A 25,950-nucleotide genomic window follows, 5' to 3' on the forward strand; every position below is an offset into this window, starting at 1 on the left:
TGTGTGTGTGTGTGTGTGTGGTGTGTGTGTGTGTGTGTGTGTGTGTGTGTGTGTGTGTGTGTGTGTGTGTGTGTGTGTGTGTGTGAGGGATCCCAGATGACAGAACATTGTCAAAAAGCTTAGTCAACTTTTCCACAGTTACTCAAATGCTATATCTCAGAAATGATGTTCTCGTTTATTGACTTGACATGGAGGAGGAGAAGACCGTTCATAAAAAAAAACGCCTCTGGATACACCTGCTTTTTGTTCATAAAATGTGTATTTCGGGTCATGCTACCTCAATCAAACGTTTACATTATCACAGTGACATCCCAGGTATATACTTCCAGCTTTCAAAATGTTTCGTTGTGCATGTTTGTGTTACCTATAGTACAAATAATATCATTTTCAAAATCTGTTTTTACGTTTTTTTGTGCGATTTTGGGTCCAAAACGAACTATCAGTTTATATAGGTGAGGTTGCCTTAAAAAGATAGATACCAAACATTGACATGCTAAACATTTCTTAACAGGGTTTAGTAAGACAAATCAAAAGTCTGCGAAAACAGCCAAAGGAGCCCAGGACTCTAAAGGGTTAAGACACATTTCTCTCTGTTGTTTGTTCTCAAAATGTTTGTTATTGTCTCGTTGGAACAGGTCTTCGGCACATCGCCATTTTGAAGTTGGTCGGCACGGACCTGGCAGACATTGGTGGAGTCCTGGAACTTTATCCTATCAATGGTAAGAAGTTTCTCTTATAAAATAATGTCAAAAACATACATTATAGTCCATATAATACCTCATTTTACTGACACTCAGTCCGTTAATGAGATAACGTACAGGATAGTGTTTCAGTTTCTACGCATCAGCATTCAACATAATGGGTCTTATTATGTCATAGAGACGTGATACAAATATTATATTATGTTATAAAGAGACCTAGTATAGCATCAGCATAGAGTATTGCATAAAACATTAAATTATTGTGTGGGAAACTTCTGAAGCATTTGGAGTCAGGACTCAGAGAGACACGAGGAGAGCTGGAGCTTTGATGGCAAACACTGACGGTTTATTTGGAGCTTGGGCCGGAGAATTCACAAGACATGTCACGGGCCACGAGTTGACCACATGGTTGAGATGCCAAATCAATTCTGAAGAACCCTCCTGTAGTTTGAGGTTTTATCTAGTTCAGAGTGTAATAATCAACATTCTTTATCAGCGAGACTAAAGCAATATGGACCCTGAATTTAACTAGAGCTGTCGTCGTTAGAAAAGAACGTGCGCCAGGGAACCTACGTCCCTGAACAGTAAACTATCTCATGGCGGCTTGTGCTCGGTCATAAGCTGGCAACAACAATGCGCCCAAGCTGCTGCTCCTTAAGAGAGATAGCAGCCATACCCCAGGCCGTAGACCTATGCCGTGGGAAAGGAGACAGTGAGAGGAGAAAATGATGAACTGTGTCAAAGGTTGAATACCTAAGCAAATTATTCTCCAACAATTATAATTAAAAGTCATGTTGATTATGTCCTAAAAAGTAATTGTATAGTATGTCAAAAATGTTTTATAAAAAGTCATAGTATAATATCCAATAATAAGTCATAGTATTTTTTGTTGTAAAAAGTAGTTGTATAGCATGTCGTTAAACTTTTGTACAAGTATGTAGTACAAATTCTTAGTATAGTAAGTCATAAAAGTCACACTATAATAAAAAAGTCACACTATAATAAAAAAAAACCCTAACCCTAATGTCTTTAAAGAATATATAAAAAAAAAAAAAGTCATAGTATAGTATATCAAATTATTTTTGTAAGAAGTCATATGTTGTAATAATTGACAGTATAATTTGTCATAAAATATTTATAAAAAGTCATAATATTGTACGTCATTCACGTTGTTATCCTGTGGCATATGTAGATACAGTAAATCAAGTGTTTTTATTGAACATGTTCCCTTATAACATTGATCATAAACAAGAAGAACAAGCAAGGAATATGTAGATACCGTAAATATCAAACCAGTCTTCAAAGGAAAACATGGCATTTCCTTTCTTTGTAAAAATAAAACACATGTTTATATATCTTAAAGGTCACCTATTATGCAAAATCCACTTCTTCATGTCTCTTCTACATCAACACGTGTCCCCTCTTCTTCATGTCTCTTCTACATCAACATGTGTCCCCTCTTCTTCATGTCTCTTCTACATCAACATGTGTCCCCTCTTCTTCATGTCTCTTCTACATCAACATGTGTCCCCTCTTCTTCATGTCTCTTCTTCATCAACATGTGTCCCCTCTTCTTCACGTCTCTTCTACATCAACATGTGTCCCCTCTTCTTCATGTCTCTTCTACATCAACATGTGTCCCCTCTTCTTCATGTCTCTTCTTCATCAACATGTGTCCCCTCTTCTTCATGTCTCTTCTTCATCAACATGTGTCCCCTCTTCTTCATGTCTCTTCTACATCAACATGTGTCCCCTCTTCTTCATGTCTCTTCTACATCAACATGTGTCCCCTCTTCTTCATGTCTCTTCTTCATCAACATGTGTCCCCTCTTCTTCATGTCTCTTCTTCATCAACATGTGTCCCCTCTTCTTCATGTCTCTTCTACATCAACATGTGTCCCCTCTTCTTCATGTCTCTTCTACATCAACATGTGTCCCCTCTGTGGAAAGAGACTCTGAAAGTTTCAGGAACAAAGATTCTCTCTCTTTTTGATCCATTTCTATAAAAACTTGTCTGAAAATGAGCTGATCAGATTTTGGCCAATTTATGATGTCATAACGATGTTTTGTCTTGTGTAACCATTAGCCAATCACCAACCAAGGTACCCCCCCCCCACCTTATCACCTGAATCCCCTCCTAGAGCACCATTGAGTTATTTTTACCCAAATCTCTCTCAGAGGGGCGTGGGGAGGGGCTCCTTATTTTCATCTAAAGTAACAGACAGAGAATCAGCACTTTGGAAACAGGGCTGAAACAGAGGGGATTATGGGATGCTGCAATGATCTGTTTGGTGTTTCAGCCAATCAGAGACAGGCTCTGTATATATCTGAGACCTGTGATATATTGTTGAAGAACAGTACAATAGGAGATCTTTAATCCCCATGTGTTCCCCATCCAGGCAGTGCCACTGTGGAGCGAGAAGGAATGTCCGGCGCTCTGGTGAAAGACATGAGGAACTACTTCCAGGTCAGCCCAGAGTATTTCTCCATGCTGTTAGTGGGGAAGGATGGAAACGTGAAGTCCTGGTACCCCTCCCCCATGTATTCCATGGCCATCATCTACGACCTGGTGGACTCCATGCAGCTGCGCAGGCAGGAGATGGCCATCCAGCAGTCACTGGGCATGAGATGTCCTGAGGACGAGTACGGAGGATATGGATACCACCAACATGGATATCAGGATGGGTATCACCAGGGTTATGGGTACTAAGATAAGATAAGAGTAACATCTCCCTGAGGATCCTCTTGCTTTCCATCACTTCTTTCCTTCCCATCCTCTAAACACTTCAGTTATGCCCTGCTGTTGATTCTCTGTACTTTCAGACATCACTTCTTTCCTACCCTATTCTCCACCTCCTCCCTGAATGTTTTGTAGCACTTAGTGAAAGCGTCACACCTGTTGCTTTCACCTTTCCACATCTTAAATATATATATTGCATAGTACGTCCCTGAGGACGAGTACGGAGGGTATGGATATCACCAACATGGATATGAACATGGACACCAGGATGGTATCACCAGGGTTATGGGTACTAACATTTCCCTGAGGATCCTCTTTACATTCAGCCATCACTTCTTTCCTTTTCCTCAGAGAGGGCAAAAGTACACGCATCCTTTACTCAAGTAGAAGTACAGATACTAGTGTTTAAAAATACTCTGGTAAAAGTAGAAGTACTGACTAAACTTCTTTACTCAAGTCAAAGTAAAGAGGCTTTGAAATGTACTTCAGTAAAAAGTACCCATAACTAGCAGCTGTTTTAAAGAGTACCTGACCTCCCTTTATATTAATAGAACAATAATGTCATTGTTAGCTAATGAATGTTTCCATGCTGAACAACGGCAACATGACAACGTTTTCATTGGTCCCTCTTCTTTAGAGAAGACCAGGAAATGATGGATACACGGATCGTGTTCAAATCAATAGGCACGCAATGACTCTAAATAATAATGATCACGCCACCAAACACACATTCAAACTAAAGGAACCAGCCTGTTTGGGAAATGTGAGAAGTAGAAAGTACAGCTTAAGTACAGCAACTAAGTATTTGTACTCCACTACTTCCCGCCCTCCACCTCCTCCCTGAATGTAATGTAGCACTTAGTGAAAGCGTCACCTGTTGCTTTCACCTTTCCACATCTTAAATATATATATTGCATAGTATGCTGCAGAGTATTGGTGATTAAGGAACTTAAATCAGAGTCGGCTAGTCAGTAAATGTGTAGATGAGATCTGTTTTCTTCACGTTCCCTGTCTCCTTCACTTGCCTTCCAGGTCAAATTAACATATTCATTTTTATCAGTTCAGACCTTTATTTTGTAGATAATAGGCTAAGATAAGACATATATGTATTTATTGGACTTCTGTTGCATTTGAGGTGCAGTTATTTGCTTATTTTATGAAAAGAAGCTGTCTTTTCATTTCTCTTTTGTAAAGTTTCTGTTGCTATAAAGTGTTCTTATTTATACTCTATTGTGCTATATGACAAATAAACATTTGTTTACTACTGGTAGTTGTCTGTGAATTGCTTTCTTTGCAGAGTTTGTCAATACACATGCAACTTTTCAGTCTTAACTTCGTCATTGCATGAACATGTTAGCCTACAGCGCCTCCTAGTGGCCTAATGAGTCCAAGTTTAACCTCTAAGAGCAGTCATTAGGTGCATTTTAATCCACACATGTTCTTTTTCTGAACATGAATTTACCTTTTTCTCCGTCAATTTTCCTTGCAGTTTATTTCAGAACAACAAGCATTTATACATGTCAACATTTTATGGCACAAGAAGAATCTTAAAATATATATTCATGTATTTCACAGTTTAACCACATCACTACCATGTGACCCAAAAAAACACAACTTTTAAGGCAAAGTAAGAGAACCAAGAATCACTTTGTTGTGCTTTTAGACGTTCTGTAAATGCTCCTGCTGGTTCATAATGTAGAAAATACTATCATTGACGTACTTTGTAATGTATATTTTTGGTAATGTATTTTGAGTATGTGGCTATGCACTGAAAAGTGGTGCTTTAATTTGGACTATTGTTTAAATATTGACCTTGTATTGAACAAACACTTATTTGTAAACAGTGCAAACAGCAATTAAAACAGTACAAAGCCTTAAACAATCAAAAAACAATCTGCATTGGAGCCATGTACACTGTCCATGTCCGAAAAAGGGCACAAAAGCCCCCAAAAAAACACAAAAAGCTGTCTGGTCGTCAAACCAATGAATCACCTGCAAGCAATCAAAAAGCTAATACAACAGGAATCATACGAGAAAGAAATGACAGAAACCCTCACCAAAAATGGCATAAAATGGCAATTATTCCCCCGTGATGTATACAGTAAGCCTACTAGAGTTTCTTCCACGTTAATGACAACACTAGGCAATGATAGGCACATTTCAATATATACACAATAGCCTTAGATATCACAAGTGTCTGAGAGAAATCATCCCACTTTAACACTGTCATTCACGTTTATCCGCCGCTGACTTAATTGAAATAAATGCTCGGACGGACACATTCTGCGTCAGTGGCGTAACAAGGTTGTGATTGGCCCCGGTGATTGGCCTCAGACCACCACAGCCTGACAACGGCACAGCGAACTAATCACACAATCACTTTACAGAATTAATCGAGATTTCGAGGACGATGTATGACAAAAAAAACGGTCTAATTTCGTCAGTTTAGCCGTTGCATCTCCTTGTTCTATTTTTTTTTTTAAAAGACCGTCGATAGTTACGCCACTGTTCTGTGTCCATGAGTCTATACTGCAGCTTGGTAATAGCCGCATGCTCAGAGGAATACATCTGAACTACAAAGACTCTTCTTCAGATTCACTGTCTGTGTTGGTCTTCGCCAGGAGCTCCAGTTCCTCTCCGTCCTGCAACAGAAACACATGAAGAGAAGATTGAAATGCATCGAGTGGACAAACAGTACTGAGAAATACAGTATTTCTCAGATAAACATGTTAGTATTAGCCCTTCAAATTAAGTTCCTAAATGGAGAGGTGCAGTGATGATGTGTTATTGTAAGACGACGTGGAAGTTAGCATCTCCCTGTTTTCTATGACAAAAAGCCAGATAAAAAGCTCTGTGACAAACAAATGTTTATGATCATTTCAAATGTTGTTTAGCAGGATATTCTTCGCATAAACACCCCTTTAAGATTTTTGAAGTGTAAATGTAATAGCCAGAAGTGAAGGCTAAGGAACTACAGCACGGTCACATTACCTCACGTCACCACCGCTAAGCTAAAGGTGGCTAATGTTGGGCTATAAAGGAACTACAGCACGGTCACATGACTTCACGTCACCACCGCTAAGCTAAAGGAGGCTAATGTTGGGCTATAAAGGAACTACAGCACGGTCACATGACTTCACGTCACCACCGCTAAGCTAAAGGTGGCTAATGTTGGGCTATAAAGGAACTACAGCACGGTCACATGACTTCACGTCACCACCGCTAAGCTAAAGGCGGCTAATGTTGGGCTTGATGAAGTTTAGTCGTCTCATTTAAACACTTGTTAGCAACCGCCGTTTTTTTTAATTCACCAGTGGGGTATTTACTGACATATTTTATGTAGTAGAATAAAACATTAAAATCTCTTCAGCTTGTGTTAACCACTGTGACAACCCTGAGATTGTCCACCATGTGGTGCTGTTGTAACCTGGGTTTTTCCTTGTAATCAGGAGTGATGAGACCCACCTGTGGCACCTGGTTCCAGTATTTAAGAGGGCTGCAGAACAGGCTCTCGCTCTCTCTCTCTCTCGGCTGCCCTGCTCGGTGCACCAGGCCAGCGCTCCTCTGTGTGTTGAATTGTTAGTTGTAAACCAGTGTGTTGGGATAAATAAATGATTGTTTTGGGCAACTCCTGTGTGGAACTGTTGTCCTTTTTGTTACAAGCAGAGACCCAACTTGTAACATACACACAAAAAAACCTAGCAAAGCAGACTAATTTCTGGGTTTTAGGACCTCAAAGTCCTGCTAACTTCAGGCCGCTGTCCTCACAAAGACTCCAGAGATCTGTTCCTCTTACAAAATCCAATAGACTGCATCGAGCTGATGTAATTACATGAGTTAAAGCACTTATGCTGTTTTCATAGAGCATTAGGTTTCCTGCAGCACTGAAGAAATCACATTATAGAGAAATGAGAGCCAAGTTTCCTACAGAGAGCTTGGTATGTGTGTGTGTGAGGATTCAAAATTCAAAGGTGTTATTGTCATATGCTCAAAGCTACAGAGTAGAAATGGCAATGAAATTCTTCTGACCTGAGCTCCTCCAACGATGCAACATGTATAATAAAATACAAAAATACAAAATAGTGCAAGAAGTCTATATTCATGTAAATAGACTAGCACAAGAACAGAATATGAAATTAAATAATGTACTGTTACGGCTGTATGTATTCCCTGTTTCTTGTTCCCGTTGGTTCCTCTACCCAGGTGTGCTGCATTGCTGTAACGAGGTTCAGACGAGGTGCACCTGGAAAAGGAAGTGCTTAAAAGCTCCAGTGCAGCAGCAGAAGAGGGAGGCCTCTGGTGTGGGGACTGCTGTGTTTCTGCCTCTCATCCTAGGATGGATACTTAAAGTGGACCTATCATGCTATATTATAATAATATAGTGTAGGACCATACCTATATAAGGCATATTTATACTTTTTTTTTTTCAAAATACCAAACAGATCATGCATTTTAGCCATGCCTCATTTTGCTCAATTTGACCATTTCTAGCTCTGTTTTAGCAAGGGCTGATTCTGTGAGAACAGCACCATCTACAGGCCTGGCATATGTACTACAGCGTCTCCAGCGCTTTCGAACGGCAATGGCCGTGGCTGTCTCCTCCTGATTGGTGGAGTTGGCCCAATAGCCGTAGCGCCACCGTCCTGACGTCAGGACAGTGTTCAAATCTGGATCAGTTTTTATCAGATCCGTTGCAGCCCCTTTTTTAGAGATTTGGGTATGGAGGAAAATAGAGAGGGTTGTGTTTTCTGACACTTGGTGAGTTCCCTGGAACACCGGGGACACATATTCATGTATACAAGACGTACTAAAGTGCATTTTGCATGATAGGTCCCCTTTAAACATTTGATGTGTTGGTTATAATAAATCCGATGGATTCGATGATTTTAAAAGGTGTCTTTCGTGTTCTATTTGGGTCAGTGGTGGAATTTTGTTAGCCCCAACGAAAGCGTAACGAAATTCCACCACTGACCCACGTAACAGTACATTGTTTAATTTCATCCCTTAAGACCAGGGACGTGCAGACATTTGGAGGGGCTATTGCTCTAACTGGAAAAAGGCACCCCCCCCCTTTCATCTCTACCCCTGAAGGCCAAGCCTTGTCTTGCAAGATATAATGTGATCTCTATTAACCGGAAGATGATCTCTCTGTTTTTCTGCCTCTCCCTTTCTTTTGCTGCTTGCATCTGCCAATCTGCTACTGCCAAAGCCATGTCCAATGGATTCATCTTATATTTATTCCACCTGGTCATGCCAATCATGTGCGATTCACTGCAGCAGTGCTCCTTCATTCGTACTTTTGCCTGTTTACACCTCCAGACTTCCATGTAGACCTACTCTTGTGCGTATCGTCACTCATTAAAATGCGACAGCTGAAGCAGTACACAGCATCATTCTGTGGAGAATACTCCAACCAGGGGTTTGCATCATACCAGTGGCCCTGAAAAGACCGCCCATCTTGATTTTTTGGGAACTGGACCAGAGGACGACAGGGTCCAATTGAGTTTGAACATTTGACGAAGGCCTCATTGTACTTGATATTGTTCTTCTGAACATGGGCTGGATCGGTGGGGTTTGGTAGCTGTAGCAAAAAAACTAATTCTGGAGGTGCTTTCACTTTTGTATAATGTGTTTTTACTGTATTTATTCATAAAAAGTCTTTTAATTTGTTTTGTAAAGCACAGTGCTTCACCTGCAGCTGCCCTGCTGGCACCTTTTATCCAGCTCTGCAAAGCTGCAGTCCTTTTAGCTGCCTGCTTCAGATACCTCTCTCTGCTTCAGTCTCCTCTGTCTTGAAGGCATTCTTAAGCACAGAAATGACTTCCAGTTCGGTTCAGAATTGATTTTAAACTCCTTTTATTTGTTTTCAAAGCACTAAATGGGCTGGCTCCGGCCTATATAGCTGAACTCCTCCAGCGCTACACCCCAGCCAGAGCTTTAAGGTCGGCTGACCAGCTGCTGCTGGTAGTGCCCAAGACCAGGCTCAAAACCCGAGGGCACCGAGCCTTCGCAGCAGCTGGCCCCAGGCTCTGGAACACTCTGCCCCTCCATGTGAGGTCGGCCCAGACCCTAGGGGTTTTTAAATCTAAACTAAAAACTCACTTCTTCTCCCTGGCCTTCTAGTCAGAGTGGAGCACGACTTTTCCCTGTGTTTTTGTTTTTATATTTCTGTTGTAATTTATTGTCTTTTATTGTGATTATAGAAATGTGTTTTTATGTGATTGTAGTTATTACATGTACAGCACTTTGGCCCGACCAAAAATCGCTTTATAAATGTGCTTTATAAATAAACCTTGATTTGATTTGAATAGGCTATGCATAAAATAACCAAACGATTATTACATTACCTAATTTGAACAGTAATTCACATCATCATCTCTTAACAAAATAAGCTAAGGCGACTACTTGCATTCAGTGACTTGATTTTTTTAATGAAAACAAGGGACATTTTTTGTTTTTTATCTCATTAAAATATGTAATGTTATAACTATTAAAGAAAAAATGGGGACAATTCTGTTTCAATGTAGTTTGAACCATTGTAACTGCTGTGCAGACATACTGATAATAATATAGCCCCTCCAAATGTCTGTGCACGTCCCTGGGTCTTTAACGCACCGGCACCAATACAATATGTAAAACATGTAATCACACACATAGCGATATAGAACATAAATAATAAAAACGTACCTGGTTTAAAACACTTTTGTGGTCATACTGAGGAATGAGTTCACACTGAAACGAGATATTCATTCAAAGTTTTTGCGGGCAATTACATATAAGAAGAAGTAGTAGAAGAAGAATGAGGCTGCTAATGCTAAATGCTAACGCTAACAATAATTGTATTGCTGCGAACAAGCACCACGCCATTGAAACATCAACTTTGTTACCATTGTATTTCACCTTGCTATGTGTTTATAAAGCATATTTAAAGGGGACCTATCATGCAAAATGCACTTGTGTACGTCTTTTCTACATGAATATGTGTCCCCGGTGTTCCAGGGAACTCACCAAGTGTCAGAAAACACAACCCTCTCTATTTTCCTCCATACCCAAATCTCTAAAAAAGGGGCTGCAACGGATCTGATAAAAACTGATCCAGATTTGAACACTGTCCTGACGTCAGGACAGTGGCGCTACGGCTATTGGGCCAACTCCACCAATCAGGAGGAGACAGCCACGGCCATTGCCGTTCGAAAGCGCTGGAGACGCTGTAGTACATATGCCAGGCCTGTAGGTGGTGCTGTTCTCACTGAATCTGCCCTTGCTAAAACATGTCAAATTGAGCGAAATGAGGCATGGCTGAAATGCATGATCTGTTTGGTATTTTGAAAACAGAAACGTATAAATATACCTTATATAGGTATGGCCCTACAATATACCATTTAAATATACCATGATAGGTCCACTTTAAAAACAGGGACATTTCTGGGGACAGATTGAGCCGGGGATTGGCCACCAAAGCCAGGCAGGCATTTGGTATGATCACCATAGCCATATGAGGCTGGCCGCCGGAGGGCTTTCCTTTGCTTCCAGCTGTCAGATTGTAAACAAAGTCACGTGACTGGTGGCAGATGACGGTGCTGCGCGCTGACAAGGTGTGTTTTATCACTGCGAGACGCTACAATACTAATTGTGGGCTTATTATGTTGATTCGGCCACAACAGAAAAAAAGACGTTCGCTCTCTCCAGAGGGGCAGGTCAGCCAAAGATGGAAAATGCTTATTATGTTGGCAACATTAGCCCGTACCTGTGCACGTCCCTGATTAAGACTAATTAAATACGGTTTATTGCGGCGATAACTATTTATATAAACAAGTAGATTGCAAGATGACAAACAGATGAATGTTTATCGAGGCACTTCACAGAGCTCAGGTGTTTAATAGTATTATTGTCTGTGGGATAAAACTGTCCCTGAGTCCCCAGTTCTTTCCACTGTGTGTGAGGGAAGTGACGATGAGTGTGTGAGGGAAGTGACGATGACTGAGGGAAGTGACGATGAGTGTGTGAGGGAAGTGACGATGACTGAGGGAAGTGACGATGAGTGTGTGAGGGAAGTGACGATGACTGAGGGAAGTGACGATGAGTGTGTGAGGGAAGTGACGATGACTGAGGGAAGTGACGATGAGTGTGTGAGGGAAGTGACGATGAGTGTGTGAGGGAAGTGACGATGAGTGTGTGAGGGAAGTGACGATGAGTGTGTGAGGGAAGTGACGATGAGTGTGTGAGGGAAGTGACGCTGAGTGTGTGAGGGAAGTGACGCTGAGTGTGTGTGAGGGAAGTGACTCTGAGTGTGTGTGAGGTTCTTTCTACGTACCCCTCTGGACCTCTCGAACACCTCCCCGTTGATGACCCTCAGCTTCTCCTGCTGCAGGCTGAACTCCAGGTCTTTGAGCTTGCTGGCGTTGTAGATGAAGATGGCCAGCAGCACCACGGGCGCCTGCAAGAAGAAGTCCAGCGAGGGGTGGAAGTTGAAGAGGAAGAAGGAGAGGCCGGTGACGAGCACCGTGTTGATCTGACCCGTCAGAACGTGGAACATGTTGTCTCTGAACTTCAGGATGAAGCCCACCAATAAACCCAGAGCAGCTGAGGAGAACAGAGGGGAAGAGGGAGAGGTTTTCAAGAAATGTGCACTAAGAATGTCTTCATTTATCTATAAAAGCTTTAAAGGTAGGGTAGGTAAGAATGGAGAAACCAGCTCGAGTGCGCTAGAATTTGAAAATACACAACCGGAAAAAATCTGCCCCTTCCTTCAGACTTCCTCACAGAGCCCCTCCTCCAACACACACGAACGCGCACATGACCAATGAGGGCACGAGATAAGTTTGTGCACAGATGGAAGGCTGACAGGCAGGTAGGCCATCCAGTTATTTTAGCCGGGCCGGCTCAGATGATTGGTCGTGCTTTTTACAGCGCCACGGCTTCCACAGATGATATTTTTGTATATATTTATTGTCAAAGCACTTCAGATATTCATTGCTATCGGGATGTTAAGAGCATTCCATGGAATATAACAAAGTGTTTCTGAAGTGAATTACCTACCCTATCCTTTAAATTGTTTGACTAACTCTGCATCTTTTATTAAGAGACAGTTATCTAGTCAAAGCCCTTACCATATAAACAACAGCATTGGCTATACAAATGCAGAAATTAGAAAAAATGCTTTGAAAAGTTGACCTGACAAGTGAGCTCTTATAAGCAATGCAAGAGTTCACAAATTACTATAAGAAATGTCTTTGAAATGCCTTTGCGTTTACGTTTAATAGCTAGAGCGGATGATGCCTGATTCTGTCCTATCACCAGGTTCAAGGTTCAAGGTTCAAGGTTCTTTATTGTCAATCTGACATAGCTACAGAGTAATTATGTTGTTGAAAATCTTATGTCACAGGCTTCTCCAACAATACAACATAATAATAATACAGATAGCAAGAGCAATACAAAAAGAAAAATAGTTCTAAAATAAAGTGAGTATGTGGAATAGTGCAGTACGAGTCTATATACAAGTTATTGGAATGATATATATTAGATAGTAGATATATATTACTAAGTAGCAGATGAATGTTATGAAATTGTTTCAGCAGTTCAATTGTTTAACAGTCTCACTGCCCGCGGGAAGAAACTGTCTCCGAATCTTTTTGTCTTTGCCAGGATGCTGCGGTGACGTCTGCCAGACGACAACAGAAAGAACAGTTTGTGGCTGACCACTGACCTGTTGAGTCTTTTCCTTCTTAGAAATGGTAGATAAAGGTTTGCTTCCTCACTTCTAGCAGCTATAAGAAGCTCAGCGCAAGTTCTTTCAGGAAGACTGGGTATATATACATTCACTCCGCAGCTGCATATAATCAGCTCATCACGGGCGTTCTCTATAACCTATTACTTTCACCTCATTCTCCAGCAGCCAATCACTGTGCTGCAGCCACACTTTAAAATGGTTCTCCTCTCTCCTGCAGTCAGCTGTGATTCCAGGTGTTCATGCTGCCTCCCGCCTCCTCCCCCCCCCACCTCCTTTCATCATCCACCTCCTCCACCTCCCCCCCCCACCTCCTTTCATCATCCACCTCCTCCACCTCCTCCCCATCCTATCCACCTCCTTTCATCACATCCAGTGCCAGGAGAGCTAGACCTCATCACATCCCCTCTTCATCCCATCTCCTCATCAAATCCAGATCTTCAACATCACCACAAGTGTCTAGACACGGCTGCATTTCCCCCTTTAGATATACGATTTCAGGATCGGGGTCTAATCGCCAAAGACTTAACATTTATCATATGGCATGTGTCAATAAATGTTCTTTAAACTAAATGAAGTCTCTCCTGATTGAACTAAGTTGCCTCCTTAAGACCTTCAGGGAAATATGCTTTTATGTTCGCCTAGCGTTAGAAGATCAGTCTGTTACATGTGAAGCTACAGAAAGAAGCTGTTAGCCTAGCTCAGCATAACAAGCATGGATTTATTCATAATACATACTAATGACTTGTTGCATTAGGCCTGGCGGATATGGCCAAAGTCCTTTTTCCCGATATCAATTCTAAATCACAATTTAGCCTTTTCTCTAGTCATCCCGTTCAAAAAAGCTTGATCATTTTAATAATCCGATTTATTCAAATGTTCTCATACATTTTTGTTAATATATTGTTGTTATTTTCAATTTGGAAGATGTTTTATATTTTGTGTAGAAACCTATATGATGCCATTGAAAGAAGGCGTGTGTTGCAGTGGACTAGTGCGTAGGTGTTGGGATCAGGGGAGCACAGGTTCAAACCCCACTGCAGTCAGCATGTCGTTGAGTCCCTGAAGACACTTCACCCCAAATTGCTTCTGTGGTGATTGCTCACAGTATTGAGTATGTAAGTTGCTTTGGATAAAAGTGACATGTCATGTAAACTATCATCTCAGATCAGAAACACCTCAGTCGTTTAGAAAGAAAACTAACAAATCACGTATTTAGTCGTTTACTGTATGTATAAGGAGGTGTTATTGATCCGCAGCACTCACCAGTGACCAGCACCAGCCCCAGAGAGAAGACGTTGTGTCCGTGCATCAGACCGCAGTGAACCGTGAGACCTCGAGCCTCTCGACCCAGAACCAGAGTCAGACCGTTAAACACCACGCCGAAACCATACCTGCAGAAACATCGAGAGAAGAGCTACGATTAGCATTGAGTTTACACATGTGGTTTATATATATATACCTGGCTGCTATATCTTCAGATCAGAGGGGGGAAGTAGTGGAGTACAAATACTTTGTTACTGTACTTAAGTACATTTCTCTGGTATCAGTACTTTACTCCACTACTTATTTTTCTGACGACTTTTTACTTTGACTTCTTACATTTTGAACACAAATACCTGAACTTTCTACTTCTTACATGTTGAACTCAAATACCTGTACTTTCTACTTCTTACATGTTGAACCCAAATACCTGTACTTTCTACTTCTTACATTTTGAACACAAATACCTGTACTTTCTACTTCTTACATGTTGAACACAAATACCTGAACTTTCTACTTCTTACATGTTGAACACAAATACCTGTACTTTCTACTTCTTACATGTTGAACACAAATACCTGTACTTTCTACTTCTTACATGTTGAACACAAATACCTGTACTTTCTACTTCTTACATGTTGAACACAAATACCTGTACTTTCTACTTCTTACATGTTGAACACAAATACCTGTACTTTCTACTTCTTACATGTTGAACTCAAATACCTGTACTTTCTACTTCTTACATGTTGAACACAAATACCTGTACTTTCTACTTCTTACATGTTGAACACAAATACCTGTACTTTCTACTTCTTACATGTTGAACTCAAATACCTGAACTTTCTACTTCTCACATGTTGAACACAAATACCTGTACTTTCTACTTCTTACATGTTGAACACAAATACCTGTACTTTCTACTTCTTACATGTTGAACCCAAATACCTGTACTTTCTACTTCTCACATGTTGAACACAAATACCTGTACTTTCTACTTCTCACATTTCCCAAACAGGCTGGTTCCTTTAGTTTGAATGTGTGTTTGGTGGCGTGATCATTATTATTTAGAGTCATTGCGTGCCTATTGATTTGAACACGATCCGTGTATCCATCATTTCCTGGTCTTCTCTAAAGAAGAGGGACCAATGAAAACGTTGTCATGTTGCCGTTGTTCAGCATGGAAACATTCATTAGCTAACAATGACATTATTGTTCTATTAATATAAAGGGAGGTCAGGTACTCTTTAAAACAGCTGCTAGTTATGGGTACTTTTTACTGAAGTACATTTCAAAGCCCTCTTTACTTTGACTTGAGTAAAGAAGTTTAGTCAGTACTTCTACTTTCACCAGAGTATTTTTAAACACGAGTATCTGTACTTCTACTTGAGTAAAGGATGTGTGTACTTCTGCCATCTCTGTTTCAGAACTGTTACAGGATGTGTATTTTGTCAATTGTGCGATTCTTTCTTTCATATTTGTGTATGCATGATTCTTAGTTGACATTAATAAGCTGTCTTTGGCTCTTTTCTGCTGTAACAATGTACATGTCCCCTCTGTTTCCTAGTCTAAAGGTATTCTGATTCTGATTCTGATAATACTATCTCTTTTTAAGCGGCCTATCACAGTTTGCTGTTCTGAATGAAGATGCTGAATTATATACACTTAAGTAACTTTAAAATAAGAAATGAATTAAAATGAACATATATACATATTTGGGTCATATACACATTACATATATTTACATGGATGTGTGAAAACAGTGTGTATTTTATGTCCAGTACTTGTTTACCCATGGGGTTTCTAATACTATCTCTTTAAGCGATAAGAACACTCTCTCACAGTTTGGTGTTCTGGATGAAGATGCTCTCGGCCAGCTGGTCTCCTTCCTTGAGGATCTTCTCGTTGTAGATGTTGGCCATGGCGGAGATGAAGCACTGCAGGAGGAGCAGGATGTGACCCACGCCCAGAGAGCGGAGCTTCTCCACAACCCGGGTCCTCCAGGCCTGCCCGGGGAGCGACGACACCCACGACTCACTGGCACTGTGGGGGGAGGAAGAGATACATACCATATCCGACAGTCTGACACAATCACCACATTCAAGTCCCTCCTCAAAGCCCACCTGTTCAGATCAGGCTACTTAATGTCTCCCTACATGTTCCCTGTTACGTCCTTTTGTACTGTCTTAAAGCTCATTTTATGAATTGTAAGGGTGCTTTGAAAGGAAAACATATAATGAATTATTATTATTATTATTATTATGAACATGGGAAATAAAACTGACCACAGTCTGGTAGAAGCATTAAAATACTATAATTACATACTTAAGTCCTCTCCTTACATTTAGGTTACTTTAAAAGGTTCACCTAAGTATTTAAGGTGTTTCTCCTTGGTCCTATACGTACCTTTAAGTTTGTTTAACCAAAAATTTAACTTAGTAACCACAGTAAACAAAAAACATAGAATTCAAATTAAGTCAATGGATGTGCTTACATTTGAGCAATTCATTTAACACTTCACTATATTTTTAGTACAGATTTTTCTTGTCAGTCATATAACAATTTAAAGTTATTCTTAGATATTATGTTGTTGGATTTATTCCTGTATTAACTCATCCCCTTTATGGCCGGAACAAAATGTGTATCTCTACTTCTTACAGTAAATCAATTTTCTTTGATTCCCTTCTAACCCACATTTGTTGCTTTTGCTTTTGTGTTATTTGCAGATCAAATTAAAGTTTTTAGTACAGGTAAAATCATTTGGTTATTTCTTTCCTTCTCTACTCCTGCCATCTTTACCATTTACACTCTTTATGGAAACTGTAATATTTCAAGGGTAAAATCTTTCTGAACGCAATAGTAACTTCCCTTACTGAGAACCTTTAAAGAGATATTGTGCAACACCCTTAAATAAGTCCCTTAGCTAAGAAAAGGTGTCCTATTAAGGAGAGAACTGAAGATGTTGTGTGTGACAGACAACAGGACCAAAATAAAGAATGTCTGCAAAATGTGCAATATTATTATTATGAATAATGTGCTATGATAACGTGCAATTACGTTTCTGCCACTACGTTTTTTTGCACAACTAAATACTGGTAATATTTACATTAAAGGGGACCTATCATGCAAAATGCACTTTTGTACGTCTTGTATACATGAATATGTGTCCCCGGTGTTCCAGGGAACTCACCAAGTGTCAGAAAACACAACCCTCTCTATTTTCCTCCATACCCAAATCTCTAAAAAAGGGGCTGCAACGGATCTGATAAAAACTGAGATTTGAACACTGTCCTGACGTCAGGACGGTGGCGCTACGGCTATTGGGCCAACTCCACCAATCAGGAGGAGACAGCCACGGCCATTGCCGTTCTAAAGCGCTGGAGACGCTGTAGTACATATGCCAGGCCTGTATATGGTGCTGTTCTCACAGAATCAGCCCTTGCTAAAACAGAGCTAACATTTTCAAATAGAGCAAAATGAGGCATGGCTAAAATGCATGATCTGTTTGGTATTTTGAAAAGAAAAAAGTATAAATATGCCTTATATAGGTATGGTCCTACACTATATTATTCAAATATAGCATGATAGGTCCACTTTAACTATGTGACCATCTGTGTTCCCTGTAGATATTTCATTGCACTGTTAGTGTACAGTTTTACTATTATGCTGCTGTGTTTATTGTATTTTTGTAACTCTGGCACAACAATTTCCTCCGGGATAAATAAAGTCTTATCTTATATATATATATATATAATTCTGCTTCATTGATTTGCATCTCTTTTTTTCATGTGAACTGCCCACTATGAGTCTGTTGTTACACGAGTCCAATCCTAAATATTTTCCTTCATGCTCTCCTCACGTTACCTGCTGTTCCTCATCTGCTCCAGCAGCTGCGTGTAGAGCAGGCAGGAGTTGGAGGGGGGGGACAGGGGGTTCAGGTGCAGGTTGTGAACAGCGATGGCACTTTGGCTGCTTCCTGTTCCCGTCGTCAAGGAAACGATGGACAGGAAGAGGATGAACAACGACGCCCACTGAACCCAGGACAACCGCCTCCTGAGGGAACAGGGGAGAAGAAAGGATTTTAGTTTATTTCGGGGTTGACATCAGCTATGTTCAAAGTTTTAAAGGCTTGATTGGCACGTGCACATTATCCAAAGCATCATTTTGGCAATAAAAGTCTTACATTTACACAGAATTTTGTTTCTTCTTTGGTTCACATTAGGCGTGTTAACTCAATCATGCAATATTTAAAGGCTTAATTGGCATATACAAATTATCTAAAGCATCATTTTGAAATAAAAGTCTTACATTTGAGGCTTCTACCACAATGCATAAGAAGACAAATAGATAAAACAATGCAAGAGACATAATGGAGAAAGTTGCACAAATAAAACATTTAAATACTTTACATTAGAATAAACAATCTAAACTGTAATAATATATAAATATGTGGAATAAACAGTGTCAAAAAAAGGTTTCTTACTAGCTGGATAACAGGGTCATGTGTACGAAATGATGCACAAGATGCCTCATTTCACAAAATACTGTTCCAATAGCAATGGGAACTTTGAGTATTTCACTCAGATTAAGTATAAATTGGATTTACTACATAATTGGAGGAATTACAACACACTGGGTAACACTGCCTACAGTGTAGAACGCTTAATTTGAAATAACTGGAAACACATTTTCAGAAAAAAACATTTTAACCACTGACTGTGCAAAACCTGAGAGAGAGAGAAAGTGTATCAGCAGACTCACACTCACTATCAGACTGGAGAATAATAATAAATAAAGGTTTCTTAAAGCAATCACTACCTAGGATAACAGAGTGTAGGAAATGATGCATAAGATGTCTCATTTGAAGAAAAGCCGTACCAATAAAATGTCACTTTGAGTAATTCAATCAGCTTAAGCGTAACTTTGCCATTTGAATAATTACATCACGTTCTGTTATATTGTCCTAAAGCACATGTGTCAAACTCAAGGCCCGGGGGCCAAATCAGGCCCTTGGTGGATTTAATTTCGGCCCGCAGGATAATTTCTAATTACTATTAGATCTGGCCCGTCGGTATATTGCACGCACACCTTCACTCCATCCTGAGGGTCTCCTCAGCTCAGAGCCTGACCCCAAACATTGATGACCTTGCACCCAAGATGAGATGCCAAGTATCTGAGCTAGCATCACAGAGCAGCACACTGAGTTCACATGGATGTTTCCTTCTGCACTTTCTCTCTCTCGACAACAGGGCATGTTTGGTTTTTTCTTTGAGGGAATAGTTTTGTTGAAGCTGTTGTTGGCCTGTGGAAAAATGTAATCATAAGAAATGAATGCAACTGATTATTTAATGTTTAATGTTGTTTTTAAAGGCAATCATTTAAGCTTTGTTAGTTCCAGGTTTAATATGTGCAATAAGTTCATTTCAATAAGTTCTGCTATAAACATTGAACCAGTCCGGCCCTCGACTAGTACCCATTTTTTTATTTTGGCTCACTGTGTATTTGAGTTTGACCCCCTTGTCCTAAAGTGTAGAAAGATCAATTTGAAGTTATGGGAAGCACGTTTTCAGAAAAAGACCGTTGGTGCAAAGTGCATAAGTCTCCTCTTAACAAGTCAAAAATACAGATGGTGTAGGATATGTTAACATGTATAATTGGATATATTATGTGTGTATATAGATATATTTGAACATGGTAATTCTTTGTTATTAGTATATAACATTTATAACGTCGTAAAATTGACGTCATAGCCGACCGCAGCTGCTGGTAATTAGAAGAAGGAGAAAAGAGTCACGGCGCAATATCGTTTTTAGACCTTTGAAAACATGTGTTTGAACTGATACCTTTTGTTCAAGTAAAGAGTCAACCAAACTTTCCTGAGACGTATTTTTGTTGGAGTCAAGCTTAATGCTACTTGTGGATACATACATTTTTGGATTAGACGGAACTACTATTCCCATGTAACTACTCTCTCTCCTCTTAATAAGTGATCGGGGGCGTCACTCCCCAGCTTAACCAATCACTTCGCTCTATTCCCAAGAGCCTATCATAGCGCTCGGCCAAACCTTTTAAATCTGCTCTCCCCCCTCTGACAGCTGTCATTTCAGGTGACTCGACACAACCCTCCTCCACCCCTTTTCACCACCTGTCCCTCTGAATCCAGGGTCAAGCTAAGCCCCTCCCCTTCAGACCGACCCAACTATCCATTCACCACCACCAGGGTCAAGCTAAGCCCCTCCCCTTCAGACCGACCCCAACTATCCATTCACCACCACCAGGGTCAAGCTAAGTCACTCCCCTTCAGACCGACCCCAACCATCCATTCACCACCACGGTCAAGCTAAGCCCCTCCCCTTCAGACCGACCCCAACTATCCATTCACCACCACCAGGGTCAAGCTAAGCCCCTCCTCTTCAGACCGAACCCAACTATCCATTCACCACCACCAGGGTCAAGCTAAGCCACTCCCCTTCAGACCGACCCCAACCATCCATTCACCACCACTAGGGTCAAGCTAAGCCACTCCCCTTCAGACCGACCCAACTATCCATTCACCACCACCAGGGTCAAGCTAAGCCCCTCCCCTTCAGACCGACCCCAACCATCCATTCACCACCACCAGGGTCAAGCTAAGCCCTTCCCCTTCAGACCGAACCCAACCATCCATTCACCACCACCAGGGTCAAGCTAAGCCCCTCCCCTTCAGACCGAACCCAACCATCCATTCACCACCACCAGGGTCAAGCTAAGCCACTCCCCTTCAGACCGAACCCAACCATCCATGTATGATCCGTGTATCAGCAGACTCACACACACTATCAGACTGCAGAACAAAACATTACAGGGTGATTAACGGAGTCTCTTACTTCAGAACAATCCTGAAGAGAACAGCCGTAGTGAGGATGACGAAGTTAGAGAACAACACCGCCATGGCCTGCAGACGAGATTAGAGATTAAACATCATATCTGAAACAAGTCTTTGAGCAGGACGTTTTGGAACAGCTGATATGATATGAGACAAGTTGACTGTATGTGAAGATAACGTTTCTTTACCGGATGTAAGAAGTCATACATTTACATGAATAAAACTTCAAATCAATGACATTAAAGTCACAAATCTACAACAAAATGTGTGGATCAACATTATCCCATCACGACTTTTATTTTCTGGGAACATTACCCCTCTAACTCAGCTACGTAATGTATTTATTTTGGCCTTATTCATATTTGTATCGGATGTAAAAGAGGTTTTTAAAGAGTAAAGCAATAGGGTGTTGGACGGCATTTTAAGGATATTGTAGGTAATACACATATCTTTACTAGGCTGCGAAACGGGGTTATATTTAGATAAAGAAAATAAAAACCCTTAATGTTGTAAGATAACATAGTCATACTGTATAAAGTAGTACATTTGCATGGAAACAAATTCAAATCACTGACATTAAAGTCACAAATGTACAAGAACATGAGGTTTTTCTTGGGTAAAGTAACCACAGCGCTTTGAAAGGTCGGATCAACATCATCCCATCACGACTTTTATCACCAAGTTTCTTTCTGGGAACTATTTCGGCTACGTAATGTATTTATTTGAACCTAAAATGGTCCTAAAACATTGTCATAGTGTGGTTTGCGTGTTAATTGGGTTTGAATAATTGCAATTTAAGCATCAGAATGTCCTCCAGAAACCGTAAATGTGAGACTGGAACAGACTTGAACATAGTGGTCATTTTACTACAGTAGATATTGAAGTGTTGACTAACTGGCTGCAGGTAGGAGAGCACGTAGAAGATGATGAGGTTGTCGAGGAAGTAGAGGAACGCAGGGACCGCCCACTTCAGGGATTTGAGGAAGGAGGCGCTGGAGGAGAAGCCGAGGTCTCTGCACGATCTTCCCTCTGAAGAAACAGCAGAGAGAGAGACAGTGAAACACGCACGCACGCGCGCGCGCACACACACACACACACACACACACACACACACACACACACACACACACACACACACACACACACACACACACACACACACACACACACACACACACACACACACACACACACACACACACACACACACACACACACACACACACACACACACACACACACACACACACACACACACACACACACACACACACACACACACACACACACACACACACACACACACCACACACACACACCCACGACACACACACACCATCACACATACACACACACACACTACACACACACACACCACACACACACCACACACACACCACACACACACACTCACACACACTTTACCTCTCACTATGACCCTGGCAGACATGGCCAGACAGAAGAGCAGTTTTGAGCAGGCTCGTGCGAGCAGATTGACCGACGCAGGAGGAAAGTCATACTTGTTCTCTGAAAATGTAACAAAGAAAAAAGAGAGACAGTCAACAAGAAGTCAGATAACATTAAAAAAATACATTTTATAACCTGTTCTTCAATCAATCCTCATAAACCTTTCAAATTCATCTGTATATTCTGCACAGCTCTTACACTTGAAATGCTCATATACTGCACTTTTAGTAAAAATGTGTCAATTAGTTATATTATTTATGTATACACTCTTGGCTTCCTTACAGACTTACATTACATTACATGTCACTTGTTAGAACGCTTTATCCAAAGCGACTTACATACTCAATACTGTGGGCAATCCCCACAGGAGCAATTTGGGGTGAAGTGTCTCAGGGACACAACGACATGCTGACTGCAGTGGGGTTTGAACCTGTGAACGCCTGATCCTAACACCTACGCACAACCCACTGCACCACACGCCTTAAATGTTGTTTTTCAACTTCTTCCCGTAAAAGGTTGGTCTCAGGATTATTCCTGTCCCAGCTTGACTACGGTGATACCATTTATAGATTTGCCTGTCCCACTGTTTTGGCCAAACTTGACCCACTCTACCATGCTGCCCTGCGATACATATCAAATGCACCCTATAGGACTCATCATTGCAAACTGTACAGCCTAACTGGATGGTCCTCACTTACTATGCGTAGGATGCAGCATTGGTTTTTATTAATGTATAAAGCCATTTTAGGTAAGCTTCCACTCTACATATGTGCCAGATTTGCTCCAGTTTGTGACTCTTATAACCTCAGATCCAGTGCCTGGATACGGGCCCAGGTTCCTGCTGTGCGGACTGAGGCTGGAAAAAGGATTATGGTCCTTGGTCTTGGAATGACCTTCAATCACGCCTCAAACTGACGGCACTATAGCCTGTTTTAAATTGAAGTTGTCTGAGGTCCTTACCACCAGCTGCAGTAATAAGTAGTGTACCTTTCTTACTGTCCTAATGTGCTCAATGTAGTGACTGCTTTTATATGTCTGTGTTGTGTGTAATAATGTGTAACGTTGCTGCCTTCTTGGCCAGGTCAGCATTGTAAATGAGATGTTATCTGTAGTGTATATAATAAGTGTATATAATAGTGTACTTACATTTTCCTATTTTTATTTTATTTTTGTAATACATTTTAGAATGAACACTTCAATGCTGCTTCTTTTTTAAAACTTTATTTCTCTTTCTGTGTCTATGTCTGCGCCATCACACATCAAAGCAATTTCCTTGTATGTGTAAACCTCTTAAATAATAAAGAATGGAATAAAAAAGTGCAGTAAAAAAACAGATATTGTGTATATTGTGTGCAATATCTGTTTTTTTACTGCACATATTTTATATATGTTTTATTTGTATACTCTTTGTGGGAAATAAGCAGCATTATTCACCAGCGTTGGCAGAGTATTTGAGCAGCAGGATGCGGCTCGTCCCCAAAGTGACGAAGCCCAGGCCGAGGGCCAGCGTGTAGGCCGAGGAGCGGGAGCACAGCATGGCTGATCCTGGATCTGCTCTCAGTCAGACCTGGAGCAACACAACACACACTTGGGTGAGTTTAAAAAATATATATTCTTTGTCAAAAAACACCAAAGATTATACAGTTTTGTTTACCTTGGTGCAGCATACAGTAAACATGCTTAGAGGTGAAAATCAAAAAGCCAGTATTTAGAAGAATCAGGAAATGTATATAGAATATGAGAAAATATAATATATATAAAATACATAAAACATGTGTCAAATACAACCAGTTTACAAGTTAACCTTGCAAAAAGGAGTACAGTCTTGCTATACATTTGTGTAATAATATTCTGTTTTTGGGGAAATCCTTTTAGAGAGATTATTAGAGATCATTTTAGAAGCTACACGTTTCTCCTGATGGATGATCCAGCATTTTAGGGCCATAAACGGTAGGAACAACAACCAGGAACACACACAAGACACGTTGTTGGTTTAAGAAGATTATTCTTATAGGCAAATATTATATAAATTGCAGCAAGTTGAGAAATAATGAGCATTTTTTTAATAAATGTTAAATTTTTGTTAAATAAAAAGTGACTTGTGGTAAGGTCTGCACTGACTTTCAATGATTCATATTGATAGAAAACTATTTTCTATACAACACACAGCTCCATTGTTTTAAATGTTACAGGATGATACACAACAGCTGCTTGGACAGGCATTTTAAACATTAAAATACTTACTTCCAGTCCTGTCTTCTCAGCTCTAAATCATGCTACTTCTCTGCATTTTAAATTGAATATCTATGAGGTTAAACATTGAAAATAATGTTTGGATTTTTGGCAAAACCACAACACACATTTTGAAGGCGTCACTTGGGCTCTGATATGAAGCATTTTATAACATTTCCGACCTTTTCCAGACTACAGGACTAATACAAAATGAGAACAAACAACAACTTAATCGATAATAGTCTTTTTTTGTGTCAAATATCTGTGAAATTTGCCCCAAAGGAACAAAGTAAAAAAGCTCAGAGATAGCATCACCTGAACCAAAACCGTCATATATCTGCAAATTAACACTTAAAATAATATTAGAAAAACATTAAAGCAAATCGATTGTTCTTCTAAACAATCCTACATATATTTACTGTGGTTATAACCGTTAATAAGATGATTAAATGACAGGAAGACTTACTTGTTTTTCTCTTTTTCCCCAAACCATAACGGAAGCATTTGTCTTCCGGGTTGATCCGCGCATGCGTACTGGCACAGGTGCGTCATCCTACGCGCACTGAACGTACACGTGATTTGTGATTGTGCACGCGGAATATCGATTGTCCTTTTTTTTTTTAAATCAATAATTAAAAACAATAATAGTAGCACTATTAAAAGCCTTATGAATAAAAGGCAATCAAAACTAAATTGTGTAATTAATAAATATTTAATCTGAAATATGAAACTGTATTTAATGTTATTTTGTTATTAGGCTACTTTAACTTGTTAATCTCTTCTCATCTGAGCAGAAGGTCTGTGGATTGAATTACGAAGTGATTTAATTAGGTTATTAGATTTAAAACTATTAAAAGGGCCAGGGGGGAAATACAATTAACCAACATTAGACTAATAAAACCAGTGATAAAGTTAAAGTAACAGCAAAATAAAATCTTAATAAAGTGAAAGCAGA

The 25,950-nt window shown here is 40.3% G+C and overlaps 2 protein-coding genes across 5 annotated transcripts in view; one reads left to right on the forward strand and one right to left on the reverse strand.

Moving 5' to 3' along the window:
* Positions 1-4,707, forward strand: part of ccdc80 (coiled-coil domain containing 80) — a 28,918-nt gene extending 24,211 nt beyond the window's left edge. The window contains exons 11-12 of the mRNA XM_034123629.1: positions 636-719; positions 3,101-4,707. Coding sequence (XP_033979520.1) covers positions 636-719; positions 3,101-3,411 — 395 coding nt within the window. The 3' untranslated portion in view covers positions 3,412-4,707. The remainder of the gene's footprint in view (positions 1-635; positions 720-3,100) is intronic.
* A 197-nt stretch (positions 4,708-4,904) lies between these two features.
* Positions 4,905-25,543, reverse strand: slc35a5 (solute carrier family 35 member A5). Of its 4 annotated transcripts, XM_034123633.1 has the most exons (10): positions 25,462-25,543; positions 24,198-24,330; positions 22,722-22,823; positions 22,192-22,325; positions 21,298-21,365; positions 18,296-18,484; positions 16,274-16,474; positions 14,435-14,562; positions 11,756-12,024; positions 4,905-6,083 (listed from the first exon to the last, which is right to left on the reverse strand). In XM_034123633.1, exons 2-10 carry the CDS (start codon positions 24,298-24,300, stop codon positions 6,015-6,017), a joined length of 1,263 nt encoding a protein of 420 aa, XP_033979524.1. In that variant the 5' UTR covers positions 24,301-24,330; positions 25,462-25,543; the 3' UTR covers positions 4,905-6,014. The 4 variants fall into 4 exon arrangements, with proteins under 4 accessions (XP_033979524.1, XP_033979523.1, XP_033979521.1 ...); XM_034123632.1 differs by lacking the exons at positions 22,722-22,823; positions 24,198-24,330; positions 25,462-25,543 and adding exons at positions 6,907-7,005; positions 10,129-10,173 and having other exon boundaries at positions 22,192-22,350; XM_034123630.1 differs by lacking the exons at positions 22,722-22,823; positions 24,198-24,330; positions 25,462-25,543 and adding an exon at positions 6,907-7,005 and having other exon boundaries at positions 22,192-22,317.
* Positions 25,544-25,950: the final 407 nt, after the last annotated feature.

The sequence above is a fragment of the Trematomus bernacchii genome, unplaced genomic scaffold (genome assembly GCF_902827165.1).
Source record: "Trematomus bernacchii unplaced genomic scaffold, fTreBer1.1, whole genome shotgun sequence".
NCBI lineage: Eukaryota > Metazoa > Chordata > Actinopteri > Perciformes > Nototheniidae > Trematomus > Trematomus bernacchii.